This window comes from Rhopalosiphum padi, chromosome 1 (genome assembly GCF_020882245.1).
Source record: "Rhopalosiphum padi isolate XX-2018 chromosome 1, ASM2088224v1, whole genome shotgun sequence".
In the NCBI taxonomy this organism is placed as follows: domain Eukaryota; kingdom Metazoa; phylum Arthropoda; class Insecta; order Hemiptera; family Aphididae; genus Rhopalosiphum; species Rhopalosiphum padi.
The window spans coordinates 44274962-44294891 of NC_083597.1; the positions used below are offsets into that span (position 1 = coordinate 44274962).

Below are 19930 nucleotides of genomic sequence, written 5' to 3' on the forward strand. Positions count from 1 at the left end.
ATTATATAGGACGTTTTATTATTTTGACATGTGTGTGGACAATATACATAAGTATTGTACAAATAAATAATCTTAAGCGTTTAATTATTGCTTTTATACATCTAAAAGAATAAAATAAAATATGTGTTATACACTTATACACAAGTACACAACTAAATAATATATAAAATAGTAATCATAGGCCATCAGAATAGGTAAATATTAACATTTTCGAACATCAATAAATAAACATATATAGGTATCTCTACATATATCATATTGTATTATCATATTACTAAACAATAATAATCAACAGTTTATATCCGATTTGAAACACAACGATTTAACAAAACAAACACAGTGGCACCAATTACATGCCTATTATAATTTATAACTCATCACTAATTGTTTTGGAATAAAAGCATGAACAAAGCATCAGGCATGTTTGACAACAATAATAGTAATTTCAATTAAACGCTGGCAGAAAAAGGATGTTTTAAGTATACATTTGTTATCCATTTTACAAGTCAACAGATAGATAATAATTCTAAAATGGACTAAATTAGGTAATGAGAACAATTTTTTCTCTCCAATTTATTACTTTAAACCAATTGTGAATATATTATTTATATATATTTTACTTGGTAAATAGATTTTTGAAATTAAACTTGTTTATTTGCATTTACTTTAAAAACATTACAATATTTTAAAATTATTTTGTTTAAAGACATCATTGTATTCTTTAAATTGAGATCGATTTTGGTAAATGTATAATATCATAAGTCCACAAGAAAATTACTATTTCAACACTATGTAAAAGACTAAACATTTGGTCTAATACATGCTCAGATTTATAAATCTATACAACTTAAGCATTTAGCACAACAATATAAAACCGCTAACCATAACATAAGTATACACATTATATGTCTTTTGACGACAATGTTGTCTTGTCTTCAAAAAATTAATACTTTAAAAATAATCAGATTTTGTTAATATGGTACAATAATTATTACCTACAATTAAACTCCTGGTTGAGAAATAAAATCATAATATTATCGTAAATTAACCTTCTTAAAAATATGCTATATTATAATGATAACAATAAAACAGTTAAATTAAAAATGAACACAACAAAATCTGAATCTATTTAAAACAGAAAAAAACAAAATCGCTAATATAATTGGTTACAACAAATAAAATTTAACTCAAGTTATGTAGAAAACCAAAATATTAGCACATTGTATAATTTATTATGATACCTATTAATAAATCTTATTAATCTATGAAACTCATTAAGTATCACTCATATTATTAATGTTTTTATTTTATTATTATTGATTTAATCACAACTTACGTGCTATTAGAGATCTTAAACTATATTGGCTAATTATAGATCTATGACAGTGAAAAATAATTTTTATTTAAAAACAGACACTTTTTAAACACAAAATGTTATCATTTTTGAGTAAAAATAATTTACAATTTTGGCAAAGGTATTTTTACTTAGGCAAATATGAATCATGAATTAATAAATAATGGGAAATATTACCAGATGATAGATAAACTTATTAATTTCGTGAAAAATAATACTCAAAAATTCAATTAAATGAGTAGAACAAGAGCGTACAAAAATATAATACTTAAAAAAAAATTCATGGTTATTCGGAAATGTTTTATATAATACCCAAATGTCTCAACTGTTTAAATATTTAAGGTCTGTTCACAACCTACTCCATAAATGCCATTATAATTGATTATTTATAATGAAAAATGATCAATTAATATTTTACGAAACTGCTATTTTCATTTAATTATTTTCAAATATGTTTTAAAAATAATAATACAGGTATGTTTTATGATATCAAAGAACACATTTTCTACTTAATTATTTTTTTGGCAAAACAAAAATAAAGTTAGCTTGAGAAAATATATTAACAAAACATCCTTTTTTTCAATTAAATTTCTAAAAAAATAATTTATAAATGATTTTAGTTCATAATAACTATCTAAATATTTTAGTATAAGGAACTTAGGCTTTGGCCATTTTTATTTTATTTTAGGACTATTTGTGTGTGCATTTCACAACTTAATTTAAGCATTTGTGGATAATATTTAATCTTAACTAAATACATATGTAATAATATAAACAACAGCCAGTGTAAAAAATAAAATAATTTTAAACAATTAATAGATTAATAACATTAGTCAGAGCAAACTTAATAATTTTATGATTCAGAGATATGTTATTCAAATTTTTTGATAGGTGTCTGCTAAACTCAGATTGTTTATAATCTTGTAGGAGAACAAGTAGCAGGGTTTAAACACAAATTTTAAATAATTTATGATAGAATAATTATGTATTTTGTTAACTGAAATATATAAGTCATATTTTATTATTATATAATTAGATTAAAGATAATAATTATTTTTTCACAAGAAGCAATTGCAATCAGAAATAACTGAATAGAATAAACTGAAATATGAAATAAAATATTATTCAAGCTAATTATTTAAATAAAAACAAAGTCAGACTTAAGAAGAGTAACAAAAAGTAAAAAACATCATACTAAAGTTAAATATAATATAAGATAATAAAGATACTAAGCAATTAAAATATAAAATGTTGATAAACATACATTTGAAGTTGTAAACAATTAAAATCAATCAGGTAAATTAACTCAATTAAGTATGTTAAAATCCCAACACAATTAATTATATGGCAAGAAATTTTATAATTTTATTTTTAGGCAAGAGGCAAAAAATGTAAAAAATATTATATACTTCATACTTCATATAGAAATGTATTGTATGTTTTTCAAAAAAGATAAGTCTTTAATTTTAAAACATCTGATATGTGTTTTAAAATATTGTGTCATTTTTTTAATTTATTGCAATTTCAATCTATATTAAACCACTTACACTAACCTAACTTAATCTTAATATTTTATATTTATATTTATATTATTCTATCTAAAAATCATCTTTGGTAACGATTATCACTTTTAGTACAATTTAACTTTTATATAGATATTATTTATATTATAATGTATTATATTAACCTCAAAGGTTGTGTTCATAAAATAATCTGATTTTTAAGTTGTTTTTTTTTCTATTTTTAAGTAAAAAACTCACATGAAATTTAAAAACTAATCAGTCGAAACTTATAAGGTTATCGGGTAATTTAGTGTCGGGTTGGTGTACTGACTGTGCTGCATGGTACAATCTTCTATACCACTGTAAAGCTGTATTGTCACTCTCAGCTCGAAACTTATAAGTATTTCCTAAAACAATATTACATTTAATCAGTCAAAAATATTACTTGAAAATACAAATAAAGTTGAAATATTTACTTTGATCAGGATGCTTGATTAAAAATGTATCTGGATTATCACCAAGACTAATAGTACATCCTTTTAACGGACAAAGTTTGCATGGCTCTCGTTTAAAGTCATTTCTATTACAACTGTACAATAGAAAATATTAAACATACATATTGATATTTTGTAATCATACACTTACCCTTTAAATGACTTGGGTGAATAATAAATTAATACCGATGCCCATAGTTGTATCCAATAACGCTGCCAAGTTGTCACAGCTGGTTTTCGTCCATTTTTCAAAACCACTTTACGCCTTAAACAACTTTCTAAACTTATTTTATGGGCTCCTTTCAATGTTCTATTAAAACATAAATTTAAATTTATTTCAGATAAACATTTTATTCATTATCACAAAAATGTATGGTACTTACTGAGAGGGTGATAGATTTAAGTTAGACAGATCTAATGTATTCTCTTCAATGAGCGAGTCATCAAGTAAATTCCTTGAGTTTACAGTTGACAATATTCCTTCATCAGATTTATGGATCAAGCTAAAAAAAGTTTATATTTAGAAATTATGAAAGTAAATACATTGAGTCAGTACTTAATTAGGATTTTAAGATAATAAAAATATCTTATACTATAGAATGTTTACTGAAGGAAAAAAATGTATTAATAAAGTGGTTATTAAGTAATAAATTCATAAGCTTCAATAAAAGTGACTTAATATATAGTTATATAAATAACTTATTACTAATAAATTATTAGTAATTAAAAGTTAAATATTTATAAAGTAGCATTTATTATATTCACTTTCTAGCATAACGCTTAATAGTTCTTTTTTTAATATTAGTATTAAACAATTAACATATTAAAGGTTTATATATTAATTCTTAAAAAACTTAAAACAGTTAAAAATACTAATAGCATCAAAAATATAAAATAATTAAGTAATATTACTATTATTGATGTTATACTAATAATAATCATAAATATGTACAATGTACATATTACTATAAAAACAAAATAACAATAACCTAGGAGTTTAAAGTAAGTGAATATTTGTCTTATTAATTTTCTAACAGTCTCTTGTACTTAACTCAAAAATGTACATTGAAAAATATTTGATAATAAATTAACACTTTACACATAAGATATATATTAAAATTATATTTTATGCTTATACAAATATAATGGTTAATATACAGAATGGGCAATTGGCGTTTAATTTATTTATTTTTTTTACTAATGCCATGTAGGAAATTAATTTGCACATTGCTAATGACAATATTCTATTATGATTAACAATTCTTATTAATATAGAAATGAAAAAGTAATATATTTATAATATAGTAAAATAATGTTTTTCTTATCAATTGGCAATATTGCACCAATGAAATATAAAATATGACTGTATATATAATATGTTCTAATAGAATGTTAAATATTGTATAATAAATTCATAATTAAACATTTTAAATTCAATTTAACCTTTATATTAAACACTAAACATGAACATTGAAAACTAATTGAATTTATACATCTTTTTATTCGATTAGAAATAATAATATTGTGTTAAGATTGATAAAATGAGTTTCAAAAAAATTGTAAATACATAATATAAATGTTTACAGAACACGGTCTTCAATAAAAACAGAATAATTATAATTTTCTTCCTAAACAAAAAAATTAAATACTAAATACTTCATAGAGTGTAAATTGAATAGTCATACATTATTTAATATTTGATACCATACATTAAGTTTATTGACATATGTATACTATGAATTAATGTATTAGTGTCAATAACATACATTGTAACATATAGCTATTTGACTATTTAACTCACACCAATCAATAGTTTAATAATCTACAATTATTTAAGAGAGACTCGACTAAATTAAAGTTGTTACACTATTTCTAATTATACACAAACAGAAACTAATAAACATCCACTACAAAATTATAATATTATTTAAACATACAAAAATAGTAATATTTGTTAAAAAAAAAAAAAAAGAGAGAGAGAGAGAAAGAAAATCTACTCAATTAAAAATATTATTTTATTAAGAATAACTAAATATGTGATAATTTTTAGTTTTATAAAAAAAAGTACACAACCACACCAAAAATAAAATATGTTTAAAGCACATTAATTATCTTTTTCAGCCAAAAGCAAAAATAAATAAAAGCAAGAATTAAAAATTGTGATAAGTCAAACAAAAAATATGTGCAAAAAATCAACACTCCAAAACCTATCTGCTTACCTATTATTATTACACACTGCAGATTGATTCACAGGTTTTTTAAGAAAACTACGCGGTAAACTTGCACTGCGATATCTGGTTAAAAAATAAATTTATTTTTAAAATGACTAGAATAGTCATTGACAACATAATATGGATAATGGACTTAATTTTAACTTATAATTGAGTGTTGATAATAATATTTAATCCCATATTTAGAGGCCAAAAATATAAAGAAGTAAGATTTAAGTATATTATACCTTAATAGATATGTAACCTATATAGTATGCTTACTTTGAACAATTTGTTTTCTGCTGCTGCTGCTGCTTGCATAAAGAAAATTTTCTTATTCGCATTAAGTCTGTTGATTTTGCTGGTGATAAACTCAATGAATCTAACAACACTTGATTGACAGATTCCTTGGAACCTCTAGAGTTTTCTGTTTGGCAGGATAAAGGTTCTAACTTTAATGATAATCTAAATACAACATACATGAAGTAGAAAAATTAAAAATAATTAAAACATAATTAGTACACTGTGATGCATACTTATATTGATCATCTTGAACAAACTTATGCAGTTCTTCAATATATCTAATTGAGTTTAAATAATCATTTATTCTAGAAAACCGAATCAAATGATCATATCGACTCTGCTGCATATGTGATATTACTCTTAGAATGTTATTCATTTTCAGTCGCCTTGCTTCGGATTCTAATAAGCCACTACTTTTATGAGGATGTGCCATATCAACATACACCAAATCAGTCAAAAATACACCTGAATGTATATAAATATTTTTAGAAAAATAAATACATAAAATATACCATACATATTATATTATTATTTTATTTTTTACCTAAATAAGGTATGCATGGTAAACGTAAGGTTTCTAGATGATCCCGAAGATTCCTCCAATTATTACATTCTGAGAAAACATTGGCTAATTTATCAAATGATTGCCGATCTTTCTTTGACACATTGTTCCATGATTTAGATAGCCTAATCAACAATATACATTTGTAAATTGAAATTCAATCATTTTATGAATTAAAAACTCACCTATAAACTGAAGCACTTTGAAGGGAGGAAATAACAGCAAATAATGAATGGAAATTATTAAGGTCATATAATTTTTTGGAGATCTTTATAAACTGAGTGATGAGATCAGCACGCAGTTTTGGAGTGGTGCCTTTCAATATTTCTTGAACAACCCAAAATGATACCTGAAATGTATCATATTTTAAAATTCAATCCAAAATGTTTAATTATTCAATTTTTTACTTACATGGTTGAATTGCCTAGTAAATGCTACTACATTTGGCGCAACTTCTAATTTTTGCTTTTTGTTCCAAGAACACGAAGACAACTCTTCTGGAGATATTTGACTGAATATACTTAAATCTAATAATGTGAGTTGGGCAGCCCAATCTTCTGGAAGTATACCAGGAGACAAAACACCTTTAGTCTTATCAACATCTTTTTCATCAACCGGCGAAACACTATAAGGATGTTTTAATGTCATGTTACAAGGAAGACTGTGAGTTTTACATTGTCTTGCTAAACCACTATAAAAAATAAATAAAAAACATGTTAGTAATTTATAGTACATAAAATAAATGTTCAGCGTCCGTGTACTAATAACTTTAATTTACTGAAACATAAAGGTAAAATGATATATTTTAAATAAGTAAGGTATAAATCTATTATAATAATTAAACATATTATAAATATACTATATTTTATAAGAATAAGTAATAGTAATAAATAATAACAACAATAAATTATATTATTTTCTTAAATCATAATCATTTATACCCTATATAATTATAATAAACAGTAGTTGTTAAAAATATAAAAGTATTAGTTTTTACTCATTTTATATCTACAAACAATTATGTCTACTCACCATGTTAATGTTTCTGAAAGACGTCTTCTATGCCTTTGTTCACACGACGGAGTTGAGAAATTTGATGGATGTTTTTTCAAAGAGTTGTATGTGGTTAATTTTCTATACTCTGTGTTGGAAACTAAGTGTTCTAATTTATCATCATCATCGTATGCCTTTGACTTTACTTTCTGTATACAACACAACATTTTTAGAATTTTTATAAAAATGTATAAAAAATATTTGGTGCAGTTTGTAAAAATAATATAATTAATAAACCACAATTTTTTTCTAATACAGTTACAAAAATATATTTAAATTATTGATGATAAAACTGTTCAATACGAGAGAAATTAGAATACTGAACAATAAAATTATTATATTAGGCATAGTTAACATATTTCATATCAATTAACGATAATAAAACTGGGTATGTATAATATGGGTACATATTGGCCATATAACTTAAACTATTTATTATCTTATTATTATAATAAACTGTTATAGCTTAGGTACCTAATAATAACAACACAAATTAAATTCAGTGTAAGGTCAATATTAGATAGATTCTTCTGCAGTTTGATTAATTATCAAACAGAGAACACGTTAATCTACTTTTAACAAAAATAATTTAAAATGAAAAAAAAATTATTGTTTTTTACATTAATTCCATAAGCCTAGCTAGAACATGATGACATAATATATGTTAGTAAATTAGACCGATTATTATGAAGTTTAATGGTAATAACTAATAAGTAATAATTAACAAAAGATAAATCCATAATTATTTTACGACACTGATATATTTTAATGGCCACATTCCTATGTATTATAACATTCTGGAAACAAAGATAATACAGATTATCCGTGAATTGTTCGTAGTAATCAAATCAGCAATAAACTATGCATGTAGGTAGAAGGTACTCAACTACTCTAGTTTTAAAAATAAGCTATACAACCAGAAATCATAGATTATCGAGAAAATAATGCGAAAAAATCTATTTTTGTAATAATATAGAATCCAAAATGAACGTAATATTTTCGTAAACTTTGAATGTTATGTCTAAATGTCTTATAAGTTATAAGTTATAATTAATAGTATTTTGCTACTTATTATTTTAAGTCAGATAAAATGTGTAAACACTAAACGTTTTACAACTTAACCAGTGACCAGACACAAACCAGGGGTTTATTACTCCCACCACGAAATAATAGAAAAATGATTACTATGTTTTTATAGAGTAATAGTGGTTTTTGTTAATTAAGTTTTTGTTATATTATAAATCAGTGGCGTTGCCCGGGGGGAGGCTGAGGGGGTGAGTTGCAGCCCTCCCCCTCCCCAAAATATCTAGAAAATTTTGAATAGTCTGTGAAAATCACAACAAAAATTGATCAGCCTTTCTCTCCTCCTCTCCCCGAAGAAAAATCCTGACTACGTCACTGTTATAAATATAAAAATGTACTAAATTCAACCACTTACTCAACACAAACGAATATTATTTTGGCGCTTGCCTGTGACGTAAAGGTTCTAGATTATAGCTTTAAAATATTCTAGCATCCATCACCAAACTGTTAACTTATAAAAAAGACTATACTTTTTATATTTACTGATTATAAAAATTTCAATATTCGTTTCAAGCACTAAATTTGAAAATCATGACTTAACATTTCAATTGTCACGTCATTCATGCAGTACTGCACCCATCCAATGTCAAGGTTGTGTACATTTATAAATGCATTTATTAACACTATACATTACTATACTAGGTCCCTACTATTGTCGGATTATAATATATGTATAAATGTATATTAATCCTATGATTTTATGTTTTATATACACGCGTTCTGCGTTATTTTATTATTGAGTATTGACTCGAGTAAAGCTTTACTATTTAATTTATGTACCATTTTATATACGTTATTTTATAAAGATAACCTTATACAAGAATAACAACATTTTATATAACGTATTCATTAAAATTCTGATTATTTGGAATATATTTTATTTGAACTTTTAAGTATATTTAAAAACCATATTTTTAAATACATGGATTTCTATATTTGTTAATTATCGCCCAGTCTGATGTTGCTCATAGACGCCATACGAAAAATAAATAAATCGCCCGTCGTCAATCCGTGTTAATTACCGGCATTATCAGAAGACCTTACTACGTTAATGTTAATTTCGATATTCATGATCGAAATTTTTCTGTATATTATATAATTATATAAATTATACACGTAGATTAGTCCAGTATATGATATATTTATGAAATAAGGGTAAATACTTATAATATTTGAAATTTTATTTTATTTATTTTTATCATGTTGTTGGCTTGTCGTTTATTGTAGCTACAATAGGTGTGTCGTACGTATAATACGTGTTATTTAGAGAAGCAAAGTGCATATATTTATCTTAAAAACATTATTAGCTTATTTTAAAATATTATTAAACATTAATTTTAAAAAATAATATTCACCAATATTTTATATTAGCTATACATTTTTATAATAAAAATATTATCGTTGAAACAAATAAACTATTATTATAAAATGTGTAAAATGTGTGACATTTAAGGATCTTTACAAAACTGTCTTATTTTTGTAAATGTTATTATGAAATATTAGTTATTAACAATTTATTATTATTACTAATTAGTAATTACCATTAATTGAAACATTGAAAGCTATGTAATGGTATATAAAAAATATCATAGTACAATACTACAATGAACAATCTCCGAGTGGCGAAAACATATTAATCAATAAGTACCTACTATATTTTATTTATACAGTAACAAGACAAACTTAACTTATTATTTTATTTTTTAAATAAAAACCATTTTTTTTACTTGAATTATTTATTTTTTTTACTGTTAATCAAGCGAGCTTTTTGAAAATATTGCAATACAATTTGAAAGAGATTATTTTAGAGAGTAACATAGATATTTTAGTCTAATACTGTTTGTTTGAATAAATTTTATAAATTATAAAAATATAATAAATAAATTTTGAATTACTATATTTTCAATCATTATATTATAGCTTCCATATTCTCAAATATAAAAACTTTATAATATCATGGATTCATGGACAATAATCCAATATCTTTATTCAATTATTAATAAATCAGAAACTATAATAGTTCGAATTTTGATTAATATATATAGATTATAGAAACATGTCCATCGACGTTTCCAAAAAAAATCATCTTCTACATACCTATAATTATTTTCAATAAATGTTATTTTTATTTGAAAAAAAAATAAGTCTTCATGCATCACATTACGCTAATTAAATTGCATAGCAAAATTGTGTTTCAAAATCTGATATCTAACTTTAGTTAAAAATTAAAAAAATTTAATTTTGACCTTTTTCCAATCCAATATTTAGGTAATCGTTTATATATAATATATTAATTCAAAATTATGAATACGAGCTCTATTATAGGTATTATGTATTATTATATTAAATTGAAAATCATTTTTGTACAATACATCATATAAATGGAGAAGGGGGACAACCAAGCCAGTGAATAACAATATATATACATAAAACAACGGAAGAAAAATATAAATATATAATATTATTATGACCGAGGGTATTTTTCTCTTATTAACTGGTTTTTATAAGCCGAGTGAAACTATAAATTATGAATACTGCTGACACGACAAAAAATATGCATTACTTCACGCTTAAAAAACATCATAATATTTAAACAATTGACTTTTTTTAGAAAATAATTTTGAATACTCAGACATAAAATAAAAACTATACATTTTATTATTTTATGACACAGATTACCGAAGTCTAAATCTCCGTAACGCTCGCCGATAATAAATTATTAATATATTATTATTAATCGTTTGTCAGTCTATAAAACGTTAAAATGGATTTAAGGCAATGACCAACCATTGAATTCAATAAAAACATAATAACATAAGTATAATTTGTAATTGTGTAAACTAATGTTGATTTACATTTTAATGTTCATAATGTTATTCTTTAATAATGATAAATTGCACAAGATACAATAAACTTTCGCTAGTAAGTACTGCACAATATTATAACCATGTTTGCAGTATCTGTCATTCATATATTTACTAATACATATTGTAAATAATAGACATAAACAATATTTAGGTACCGACTGTATAATCTTACTACAATAATTATTATCTTGAAAACATTGTATTATTATTAGTAGTAGTAACAATACTGAAACGGATTTCTCTAATTTGTAATTCAAAAAGTATATGTATAGAATCTTTTAAATAAGGATATCTAAAACCAATTATTTAAGTATATTACTATCTCTACCAAAATGTATCAAATTACTGCTATAACATAATTATATAAATATGCATAATTGCACATCGCAACAAGCAATTTCCCACATTTTATCATATAATATGCCGTATCGGTCAAAAATAACAAATAACATTATGTTTGATTCCACTAGACTGCAAATCTGTAATGTTGCTAAAGACCTCTAAATGAATCTTGTCTTCGTCAAATGCTTATATGCGATTAGCAGTCGCTCATTATATAGCAATAAAATAATAATATGAGTTGTTTAGAAATAACTAAATATATAAAATAATTTGGAAAGAGAACCTTTAAATTATATAAAAAAATTTTGTTTCAAACTAGATTTTATGTTTATTACTCATTTCTTTCAAATATGTAAATGCATTAAGTTTTAAGGGTATTATTTTTTTTTTATATAATATAGTGTATTTGGGTAATAAACTAATAAGTAATAACTAAATAACTATATTATAATTTACACATTATTTTAAAAGCTATACAGCAGTAATAATTAACAAATGGAAATATTCTTAGTACATACTTGGTTTTTTTTTTAATTTTGTAAAATCCTTTATAACCTTGAATGTTTTATGCTTACATTAAACAATTGAATATAAATCTCTACTTATTGACAAGACAATTTCAAAAAATAATCTAAGTATAAAAATTATGCGCTTTAATTGTTATATTTTTCTTCTCGATTTACCTATTTTTTTTTTGTTTTTTTTTTTTTATATATATATATTTAAGTGTATTTACATCCTAATATTAATTATGCAGTGTACAAACACAATAGATACAACTTAAAAAATATTAAAAACCACGAAACTTATAATATTAAGTGCGTTAATAATAATATATTATATTAAATTTGTGAAAGCGTTACCTCAGACACGTTAAGCGAAGGGAAATTGTCAATAGAAACATCTCTGGGCATATCTGCATACCTCATCTTTGCCATAGATAACTAATATTCATTATACAAACAGTCTGTAAACAAAAACAAATTATTTCAATTTAAAAATATAAATACATTTATTTAAATTGAAAATAACTATAAAGCAAACATATACTTCAATTATTTATAATTTACAAATATTGCTATAAAATACTCAAAATTGCAAATAAAAATAATAAGTAAGATTATGAATCTTGTTATCTGAAAGAAAAATGAAACGATGTTTTACAAATATTATTTATTAAATTATTTTGAACAAAATTATTATAAGGGGATTGTTTGCACAGAGGTTTTTTCAATATAATACCATATTGTATAATATAAATTCTAAAACTACCAAGAGAATGATTGATTGAATATATTTGTATTTGGAAAAATTATGTTTGTTATGAGATAAAATATTCGATTAAACATTTCAGTTTTTTATATAATTGGTTCATGAACGCAAACAAGTTATTTAGTTTATTTAGTTTATAGGTATATTTTAGGGGGAAAGTGTTACAATCAAAATATAATCACTTATAGTATAAACTATAAAGGAAAGTGTAAACACCTTAGATAATATACAAAAACATGGTAAACACCGTATAATGGTAACAGGAAACTGAAACGATGTAATGTTAAAAAAAAATACTTTATACTAAATATTGTATATTAATAATACACATCAATACATCATAATGAAGTATGAATAGGAGTGCCAAAGGTTGAACGACTACATTGCATATAAGTTACAATTATAATATGAATTGTTATTCATGAAAAAGAAGTAGTCGAAAATTTCATGTAGGTTATTTTAACCTTCAGTTATCTAACTAGAAGCTGGACAGTTTTTTTTATTGACACGAGAACGTAAAGGAAGTATATATATATATATATATATTACAATTATTGTTTCTATTAAAATAAATTGAACAAACGGGCATGTGATATACGATGTAATTTACGTCTATCCATCTAAACTAAAATATTATTCAAATAATATTTTTTCAGTGGAATACAAAAATAAATAATGAAATTAAATATATTTTAACTATTAAAAATAATAATTATTATTACTTTGTATATTCCTAATCTACATTATTATTACAGTGAATTAACTTATACGCAGATTTGAAGATTTTCACATTTTCATTTGAACGCTAGTTATGAGCAGTTATAATGCTTTAATAATAAAAATAACAGTAAAATGGTTTATTTCGCACGTAAAATTTGATGTTATACAATACATTCGAATATGATAAATATGATAATATCTTAGTATCTTACTATATATTTTAATGTATTTATTAATGCATTATGCATTGTCACAAAAACTCGTAAAAATTGAATTTACCAAAAAGAAAAAAATTATTTGATACTTAATATTTTATTTATTACATATTAGATTATTTTTATAATAACTTTTATTATTATTTGTATAATTTAAGTCAAAACAAATTAGATAATGAACGAACTGCATCCGGTCATCCAGCATTGGTTGAATTTATTCAACCGTCGCCTATGTCCATGTTGTCAAAAATAATATCATATGAAACTGCTGTATAGTGAATATTATAATATGTAAATAACAACATAGTTTTTTTTTCTAGTTAATGAACTCAGATTCCATTAAAAAAAAAAGATTTTAATTTCTTAACAAAGTTATAACTATAAACTAATAGATAATAATTTCCATGTACCTAATCTCGTTTGGAATCCAGCCAATTAAATTATTTTGTCTAACTAAACCTATTTGTTATAAATAACTTTCAATAATTGTATTACATCGACTACTAGTAATAATAGACTTTTCTAGTTTTCCCCAATTTGTTGTCAAAACATCGTACACAATAAAAATGTTCCAGCGTTCCAAGTACAAAAAAAAAGCCGAAATAACACAAAATTTTAAAATTCAACTTATTACCAAATTTTTTAATTAATTATTTTTGTTAGATAGTTAAATGTAAAAACGGTTCAAATTTTTCTCAGATTTAATTTAGTATACTGTAAGTAATAATACGATATTGTAAACTTTAAATCGAATTTATTTAAGTTTATTTTATAAAAATAGAGTAAAAAGTTAAATTTTTACCCCGTGATTCCATTCTGAAATACAATTTAATACATTATAACAATTATAACATATAGGTACTAATTTTTCACAAAAATGTATCTTATACGGCTATAAAATGTAAATATATTAGCACATAGATACATCCCAAGGCCAACCACCTAACATGCATTAGGATTTAATATTAAAATTTTTAATTTATTTTATTTTATTAATTATTTCTATCTATAGGCTTTTTCAGAACTCGTCTTTGCAGTTCACTAATTGTACATATTATTGACAAAAATACTTGGGCTATCTTCTACTTATAGATAAAACAGTAATGTCAAATTCATAAATAGTTCTTCATTCACGCACGGTCAATAACCCTCTATAGCAATCATTTCCTTTCTGGTGTCTACGGTTTATAGTTCTATACTGTTATTTGATCTATAAACGATTTGCAACAAATACGATGCGATATGATACAACTATATAATCGATTCTTATAATACAACTATAAATATATGTTCTTAAAAATTGAACATGATGATATTGTATTTTTATCCAATAATCAATAGATAAATATAAATTAAAACAATGATCGTAATTTTCTATGTGCTTAATAAATTATAAGCAATATTTTACATATATATTTTGCGACTTGCGTTTTTACTTAATATGCAAACACTTGCATAATAATATAATACATTTATTTGTATACTTATCTGAGTGATTAAATTAAATTGTAATAAATATAGAATAATATGATAATTTATTTCATATCCTCATTGTAACAAAATCCTTGTAATTTTAATTTACATATATAAACTTTTAAGTAAATTAAAATAACAAGATAACATATTAGCATAACATGACAAATATATGTAGTTTAAAACAAAGTTAAAAATAATAATATTATATTAATTAATTTTATGATGTAATACAATAGTATACTTATAGTTAAGTATTTTTTTTTGTTTTACAAATATTATATATATCAAATTTTAACAAAATGAAAATAATATAATAGTAATAAAATATTGAATAAATTATTTTATTCAAGCTTACCTTATGAACAATAGAAGATAATAATATTATGTATTACATTTATCATTAAACACCTAAGTGTTCATTTTTAATAAATGAATCTATTTAAATCAGAAATTTTAAATTTTATATTACAAAATAATTTATAATATGACATACATACAGTACATGCATACATATCTTGCTGGTAGACCGTGACTACTCTATTTTTTAAACACTTAAATAATATTTTATTATTTTTTGTCATGATTAAATTTTTGAAAAATGTTTAGATTATATTACTATTATAATAAAAATTATAAAAATTATATAGGCTATATTGAAATAAAACCAAATGGAACAAAATTTTTTTATATATACCAGTTGTATTTAGGTACTGCTGTTAGCACCCGTCGCCACCAAATAAAACGATACTGACAGAAAATAAAAGAATTGAATAGTTATTAGTACCAACTAATTTTTAAACTTTTGAAAAATGTTAAACCTAAATAGTTGCAAGTGAAATGTGAATTTTTTAATACATTTGTGCCTTTGCTTTATGTTATACATAAATTATTTATTTTTAATAATAATCTATTGGTTATTTTATTTAATATTAAAATTAAATTAAATGAAAACAAAATGGCAAGCCAATTTTTCAAATGTATTTTAAAATCAATGTGGATATTAAATGACAATAAAAGTACGTGTTATAATATAGATTACCTACATTAACTAGTAAGTACAACTAAAAATATTAAATAAAATGTCAAAAAATCAATTTCTAACATTTCTTCTACTTCTTATATTATTATAAGAGTATTTGATATGAGTTTAAATTGTAATATCAAAACAGTTCAGCTGGTCATTAACTTAAACTTTATAAAATTTGTGGTATACAATTTAGTTTCTAAAATTCATGGCATATACGTTTAAAACATGAAGGTATCCTTAGATTGAATATTTATTTATTCATTAACAAAATAATGGGCTTATGCTCAAGATACATAAAAATAACAAATATGTTACAAATAACATAAGTTTACATTATTTTAGTTATGGAAAAAAAACAACAGAATTATCAATATGATAATTATACAAAATATGTTGAAAAAAATGTACTATATTATTTTATAATAGTTATTAGTTATTAGTTATTATTATTAGTTCGATTATTAGTTTGTATTAAATAATTTGAATTAGGTTAGGTTGATACTTAGTGTTAGTATTAACCCCGTAGTATATTGGCTATATATAAATATATATATATTTTAAATAATGTCTATACTAATGTTTTAAAAAAAATTCACATTAGTCACAATTTATATTAACCTCAAATGTCTATAGCGCAAGTTATATAGTTTATTGTTGCTTAAAAGATTAATTGTATTTTTCTATTTTATACTTTATTTACTTTTTATTCATAAATGCCTAGAACAATAGTAAAACATTTAAACATAAAACTCATGTCTCATATATTCACGCGTATATTCACTAATATATTTTAATGAATCAATAATGAGTTGATGGTCCCTGAAACATGATTTAGTGGCCCGTGATTGATTGATTCAATTTTATTTTATTTATCAATTTTTCATTCAATCCAGCATTGATCCAACTGATTAGAATTTTTTTTTTAGTTCTAATTATTAAATTTGTTAAATTGATAATACTCTATTATAGATAAGAAGATAAATAACTTACCTAAGAAAGGTAATAAGTAGTTTGTAGGTATATTAAAACTATAGTTACTTTAAATAAACCTACTTATAAATAATTCTATCTTTAAAATATAAATATATCAGTCTCATATTTAAATTTTTAAACATAAAAAGTATTAATTAGATTTAACCAATATGATAAATTATTAATTAAGCTGAGCATAAAAATATACAAACTATACTAAAATATAATTTATATTAAAAATTTTATTCACAATATTTTGGAAAATCGCAATATTATATTTATTAATGTAAGATGTGGAAAATAGATACCACCTCAGTGCATACATTTTAAGACAAAATATGAAAATATGAAAAGACATTTAATATGAAGCATAATATTGAAGTTTGAAGATATAAATAATTGATAGCTAAATTGTATTAGGTAGTAATTCTGGTAGTACTTAATAGCCTATAATAAATTGACAGACCTAGGTACTAGAAATAATTATTAAAAGACAAAACAACATAAAAATATATTCAATCATTCTAAGATAAAGTGTAATTAATGAAGAACTTTAATTAAATAATAAATGTTTACCTAGATGGTTTATTAATACAAAAATTCTATAAAATATGGGTATATCTAATATTATGTAGTTGGGTATGCTTTATAATGGGTATTATTTCTGTTTACAAAAAATAAAATTAACACTTAAATTCTAGTTTTATGTGTGTGTATACGTATAACCATAAAATATAACTCATGAATTAAAATTAACTATGTATTAGTATAACAAAAGCTACAAATTATACATTACATTCTAAAATAATATTATACTAGATAGCAGGTAATGAACAATTGCATCTAAATAAATAGTTACAAAACATAACACTAACATAAATACCTAATATGGTATAAGTTAGATTAGTTTATATTGTTTATAACTTGGTTTTGTTTTGTTATCTAGTCCAATATTTGTAAAACCCATAAAATTAAATGCTCAGTAATCAGAAACATTCAAATTAAGTAAATAAATAGTCAGTAAATAATAGGTAAGTCCTCACATAACCTTACATAAATCTCAGCATAAAGCAGATGATTATGGGGGAGCATTGCAAAAGCAGTTTCCCTGTTTTCATCTACTTAAAACAGAAAAAAATAGGTAAGTAGATGGTTATAATCTATGATGTGTTTCAGTGTTTGATAGGCAATGGAATGTATAGTGAGCATATGGGAAGGATACTTTTTATCCACACTACACAATACATACAAATATATAATATATAAATAAGAAAATCTGGTAACTACTGGTAATATAAAACAAGAAAATAAATTACTTACGCGGTTGATTAAGAACGAAATCCCTGAGCGGGGTTGTATCGAGGGTAGTCGTTGGGAAGAGCGGTGAACGGTGTTGTGGACAAAAGGAAAGCTGAGATGACAGGTGTGTTCTGCTGTAGTACTCGTTTTTAATTGGTCGAAGCGGTTAAATCTCTTCGTTATGGTCGACTGCCGGTCGGACGGACGTATTTCTCGCAGGGGAGAATTGAAAAGCGACGAGACGCGATCGATCCTGAGGAAATTAATACAATAACAATGACTTAAGGGCTCGTGCCAAGGCGTCGCGGAGTTAGATCTATCGAAAACCGCGTAACGGGCGCCAAAAGAACGCATACACAAATCGGTCGGACGAAAAAAAATCGTACGTTAACTATGAAATAATAAAACGGTTCCGGACGTCCGGACTAGGTCGCACTATCTACCTGTGGTGGCCAACGGGTCCGGGGTAGACGTATGTTGTCGTTTTGTGGCGTACTGGACCATGGACCAGTGATATTACACTGGTCTGGACACTGCTGCACTGAACGTCACCGGTGGTTGTCGACGTCGTTGTGTACAATATAACGTTATTATTATAATTTATTATAATGTTAAAAAATGTTATTATTATTATTATTAAATAATAATATGATAAACACAACAGTGATAATAATAATAATAATAATAATAATAATAAATAGTTTCGAGCGCGCACGACGGGCGACACACACTAGCGCGCTGCTCGCCTACTGATCGGTCTGATCGTTATCACTCGGCCGTCCGTCGCGTAAATGCGTAATCAGTTTTTAGTCGTTGTGCGAGCAGTAAAACGCGCAAAACACGCCCTCCACCGCGCAATCGGAACACTGTCGACTCGACCGACCGGCTGTCGGAGCCATCGTTATGTACAATAATAATAATAATAACATGGTGAATAAGAAAAATTTGCCAAGCCGGCAAAACAGCAGCTGCTGCTGTAGGTCGCGCTCCACAAAACATAACATTTCGTTATTTTTTTATTATTATTATTATGCTATACCTTGTACATATCTACGTCGTTTATAATATAATATATAATATTATCAAACATCATATTATTATAATATCTTACCGATGTTGCAATGTATATGTACAGCAACAGCATTCATAATAGCGAAGATTCACAGCAAAACCACTTTT

The 19930-nt window shown here is 24.1% G+C and overlaps 1 protein-coding gene across 2 annotated transcripts; it reads right to left on the reverse strand.

Annotated features, from left to right (window-relative positions):
- On the reverse strand, positions 1–19533 carry LOC132931875 (ras-specific guanine nucleotide-releasing factor RalGPS1-like). Of its 2 annotated transcripts, XM_060997939.1 has the most exons (14): positions 19195–19531; positions 18773–19004; positions 12634–12737; positions 7458–7627; positions 6837–7116; positions 6611–6774; positions 6408–6550; positions 6097–6328; positions 5843–6025; positions 5570–5644; positions 3734–3853; positions 3502–3660; positions 3333–3445; positions 1–3263 (listed from the first exon to the last, which is right to left on the reverse strand). In XM_060997939.1, exons 3-14 carry the CDS (start codon positions 12706–12708, stop codon positions 3133–3135), a joined length of 1845 nt encoding a protein of 614 aa, XP_060853922.1. In that variant the 5' UTR covers positions 12709–12737; positions 18773–19004; positions 19195–19531; the 3' UTR covers positions 1–3132. The 2 variants fall into 2 exon arrangements, with proteins under 2 accessions (XP_060853922.1, XP_060853923.1); XM_060997940.1 differs by lacking the exon at positions 5570–5644 and having other exon boundaries at positions 19195–19533.
- Positions 19534–19930: the final 397 nt, after the last annotated feature.